General features: G+C 51.1%; 1 protein-coding gene across 1 annotated transcript; it reads right to left on the bottom strand.

Moving 5' to 3' along the window:
- Positions 1–308: 308 nt before the first annotated feature.
- Positions 309–4,174, bottom strand: SLITRK2 (SLIT and NTRK like family member 2). The gene is made up of 2 exons (XM_082771188.1): positions 4,054–4,174; positions 309–3,607 (listed from the first exon to the last, which is right to left on the bottom strand). The coding sequence occupies exon 2, from the start codon at positions 3,562–3,564 to the stop codon at positions 991–993; it is 2,574 nt and encodes an 857-aa protein (XP_082627314.1). The 5' UTR covers positions 3,565–3,607; positions 4,054–4,174; the 3' UTR covers positions 309–990.
- Positions 4,175–4,430: the final 256 nt, after the last annotated feature.

Raw genomic sequence — 4,430 nt, 5'->3', positions numbered from 1 at the left:
ATTTAATGGATAAAATACTGTGAGTAATATTCTCTCAAGTACGAAAATAATCTTAAACCACTGAACATTACCATGTTAGAACTGTAATGCAATGAATTAAGGACATTAATTGTTCAGTTCACTATGATATTGTGTTAAACGTTTTTTATTAATGAGCTGTTACTCCCAGCTGAGGCATTTGATAACCTCTAGTCCATTGCTAAACCCCCAGTTGATTTCAGTGAATCACTCTGAACAAACCCAGAGGGAAAAAAAAAATACCCCAATAAATTACAGTTCAGTTTGTAAGGTCCTAGAACTAGATTCATTTAAAGATGGGCAGCTTTCCTACAAATCAAACCTTCTGATTTAATGCAGCTGACATATAGGTCTATTTTACATATTTTTTTTTAATTTCAAAAATACAACACATTAAAATAGGTTCAATTTATCAAAGCTAAGAGCAACAATTAAGTAATAATGTACTTAAAGTGCAAAGGCACTTTAACACAAAAAAGTGACGCCCAGTGGCTATACTTGGTAATTGAAACAGCAGTACTGTATATTATTATTTACAAAAGAAAGTCATAGTCCAGAAAAAAAAAAAGATCTTTGGAGATCTTCTACAGAATACATTAAGTTTCCGCTTTGAAATGAAAAGAAAAAACAAACAAACAAAACAACAGAAAAACCCAAAGACCCCCTTCCTCATTTCCTTCCAACTGAAAAAGAATTACGCAAGATTTATTACAGAAACGTACATTTGCAGTGGCAGTTCCTACAGAGGGGTCAAAGGAGAGAGATATAGAAATAACTTAAAGGGAGCGTTGCAAAAGCAACACCATATCCCTGCTATGCTGTAAGGGTTCCATTTCTCTCTCTTACTCCCTCTCTAATTTAAAAAGTGAAAACATTGGGAATGCGACAGATGACATCAGCACTGAGCTCAGAATCAATCAAATTTGATGCTGAGCTCATTTAAAAATTTTCCTTTGCCTCCCACCTCCCCCCTTACAGCTGACTGATTGCAGTTTGTTTTTCCAGAACTTCGAGGTAGTCTGGTTCTGTTTGTAGCTTCCCTTGGAGTAAAGGATGCTCGGGTTTAGATTGTTCTGCAAAATATTTCCTGGGAGTTCCATATAAAACAGTTTTATTTATCCTGTCTTGGTTTTGGCGTCTTGATTCATATGAAGGGGCAAACTGCCTTTTGGGTAAGGTGCAAAAGTTATAATGAACTAATCCTCCGGTGGGGAGTTCCTTGACCCTTTCTGCAATATTTTGATACAGCAGCTCTGGTTCCCGAGGTGAGGACTGCTTTTCCAGTAACTCAGCTGCACTGATTGTAAATGCAAGACTGGTGGGATCTTCCTTTTTGTGGTCTAGGTTGCTATAGCTAAACTCATGGAGATTCCTGTAATAGGCAACTGGATCCCCTTCCTTTTGCATGTAGATTGGGTTTTGGCACATCTGTCCAACGGGAGGGGGAATGTAGTTATAAACATGTCCTTCAGTTTTGTCATGGGTCTCAGTGTTGTAGGACCCGTACTGGAGCTGAAATGAACTTATATCTAAGTTGTTGGCGCTGCTGGGCATGCTTTGCACCCCCTTCCGGCGCTTAAGGACAAAGACAAACAGGCCTGCCCCAAAACAGACTGACAAGATAAACACAACCAGCAAGCCTAGAATTAAGACAGACAGTGGAACTTCCGTGTGTATTTCCGGATAGGAGCTGGGTGAGACACCGAGGAGCTGGGGGGTATCTGTGTTCTGATTCATGGGCAGGAGAGAAGAGTCTGACAAGTTGGGGTTCTCTGGGCAGATGGCTTCTTTGCTCAGGAATTTCAGATGCTCTCCAGAGTGCTTGGTGGGAGACTCGCAGATGACTTCGTTGATAACAACGGGGGGATTTGACTGGTGGTTGTTCTGGTCAGTGACTTGCTCTATCCAGTTCCTCAGCCCCAGAATGTCACACGTGCAGTCCCAAGGGTTCTCCTGGAGGTCAATCTGAATTAGAGCCGAGAGCTGGTCTAGGACTCCTCTCACTGGCAGGTGTGAGAAATGGTTGTTTCTGAGGTTGAGTCTGGTGAGGGAAGTGCCGCCAAAGACGTTGTCGGGCAAGGATCTGAGCAGGTTGTTGTTGAGGAATAACAGATGAAGATTACTCAGAGCATCAAAGGTACGTGGCAGGATCTCCTTAATGACATTGTACTCTAGGTAGAGATATTGCAGGCTCTGTAGCCCTTCAAACATAGAAGGGTACAGAATCTCAAGGTAGTTGCCATTAAGATAAAGTCTACGTAAACTTGTGAGGTTTGTAAAGGCACCTTCTTGTATCGCTGCAATTCTGTTGTTTCCTAGATGTAACAAATCCAGAGAGCTGTACTCTACAAGATCGGTTCTATAAATGACTTGTAGATAGTTACTGGTAAGGTAAAGTTTCTTTGGACTGGTTGGCTTAGGGTGGAGATCAGAGATGTTACTTATCTTTTTCTCTTGGCAGTTCACATTTAGGCCGTTGTCTGAGCTCTGTGAAGTACAGATGCAGCCAGCTGGGCAGGTGATGGGCACAGGAGACTTTGTCTGGTAAACCATGATAGGCCCAAATATTTGTCTGTCTTTTGACACAGTGACACGGGGTGTGGGGCGGTTCCTGGTTTTGGGGGGGCGGCTGGCTTTTGGGGCTCTGGTGGGATTGATGGCAGAGTTAGCTGTGGGCAGTAGCCTTGAGATATGTGGGTCTGAGAGGACAGGGTGTTTTTCCTTCTGGTTTGAATCACTGGAGCTTTTCCTCGGGCAGAGATCTTGCCTGGTGAGCTGGGTCACATCTTTCCCGTGCAGCCTGAAAGGTGTTTCGCAGACTATCTCACCCACGAAGACAGTGATGGTGTCTAGCCAGGCCTTGAGTGGCAGCAAGTCGCAGGTGCAGTTCCAAGGGTTTTCTTCGAGCTGGATCTCCATGATGCCTCCAATGTGCTCCAGCACACCAGCAAAAGGCATCATCTTCAGCCGGTTGCCCCGCAGGTCCAGGTGGGTGAGGAGCACGAAGCGGAAGACATTGCTGGGCAGGGACAGCAGGAGGTTGTCATTGAGAATCAACACTTTGAGCTTGTTCAGCTTGCTGAAGGCCCCAGCTTCGATGGCACTGATGTAGTTGTAGTCGGCTTGCAGGTACTCCAGGCTCTCCAAGCCCAGGAACGTGTCCTCCTTCAGCACTTCCAGCTTGTTGTTATTGAGGTGCAGCCTCTTGAGGGTGCGGAGCCCGCTGAAGGCCCCCGTGCGGATCTCCTGCATGTCGTTGTTGCCCAGGTGGAGGGTCACGGCATTGGAGTAGTTGACGAACTCATTGGGGAACAGGCGGGTCAGCGCGTTCCCGTTGAGGAAGAGCTGGTAGATCTTGGACGGCGGCGGCAGCAGGAGGCTGACGGTTGTAAATCCTTTGTTTTCACAATTAATATTAAGCACGTTCTCCTTCTCCTCGCAAGGGCAGCGGCTCTTGCTGCAAATGTCTTTGGCAGGTTTGCGACTCTCTGTCTGCGAGATCCCAGCCACTGTTAACAAACTGAGCAACCAAACACCCTTCAGCATCTTTATGCGCCGTCGATCCCCGCTTCAGTACCTACAGTCAAACCTTTTGAGGCAGGTGAGGAGAGAAAGAAGAAACCCCCAATGAAAACGGCCAGGAGCAGAGACCGCAAGCGGCGGGCAGAGCAGGTCGCCAGGCTGGGGGCGGAGGGGGCGGCAAGGCAGCGACTTGCCAAACTCCGAAATCCTCCCCCCCACCCCGGGGAAGTGCCGGCCGAGCTGTGCTGGGGGCAGCCCTTCGGGGAGCTCCGGGCACCGGCATCCCGGCGCTGCCCCCCCCCCCCGGCCCCTCCGCCACCACCTCCCCGGGGGCTGCCGCCAGCAGAGCGGTCCGGGGCAGCCCCCGCTCCCCAGCTCCGTGCCGCTACCGCTGTTTTCAACCGGGGGAGGCAGAAAAAAACCATCCCTACCCCCTTGCCGGCAGCAGGGCTCCTCCGAGCCGAACCCTTCGCGGCTCCCCGCACCCCGCAGCATCCCCCCGCTCCCACCTACCTGCTCTCGGGGCGCCCGAGGGGGCTGCAGAGGATGTAGGGGCAGCAGGGGCTGGAGGGGCTGCAGCAGGGGCAGCCGCCGAGCGCCGCCGCGCCCCGGGAGCCAGGCGCCCGGCGGCGAGAGGCATCGCCCGCCTCACGCCTCGGGAGGAGCCCGGCGAGGCGGTGCCGTGCCGTGGCTCGGCGTGGAGCGGAGCCGAGCTGTGCCGTGCCGGGCAGGGCAGGGGGCTCGGAGCGGCGGCGGCGCTGCGGGAGCGGGGCGGTGTGCGCGGGGCGCGGCGCGGCGCGGGGCTTTTGCCGGCTGCCCCGCACGGAGCCGCGCTGACGTCACGCCGGGGGCGGGGGGGACACGTTTCTTCCAGCCCCCCCCTCCCCAAC

The sequence above is a fragment of the Aythya marila genome, assembly GCF_965140915.1.
Source record: "Aythya marila genome assembly, chromosome: 13".
Classification (NCBI taxonomy): Eukaryota; Metazoa; Chordata; class Aves; order Anseriformes; family Anatidae; genus Aythya; species Aythya marila.
The sequence above is the reverse complement of the archived record's forward strand: the minus strand, read 5'-3'. Positions and strand labels throughout refer to the sequence as shown.

Excerpts from the sequence above, each read along its gene's own strand:
- SLITRK2 (XM_082771188.1), bottom strand. The coding sequence starts at position 3,564 with ATGCTGAAGGGTGTTTGGTTGCTCAGTTTGTTAACAGTGGCTGGGATC.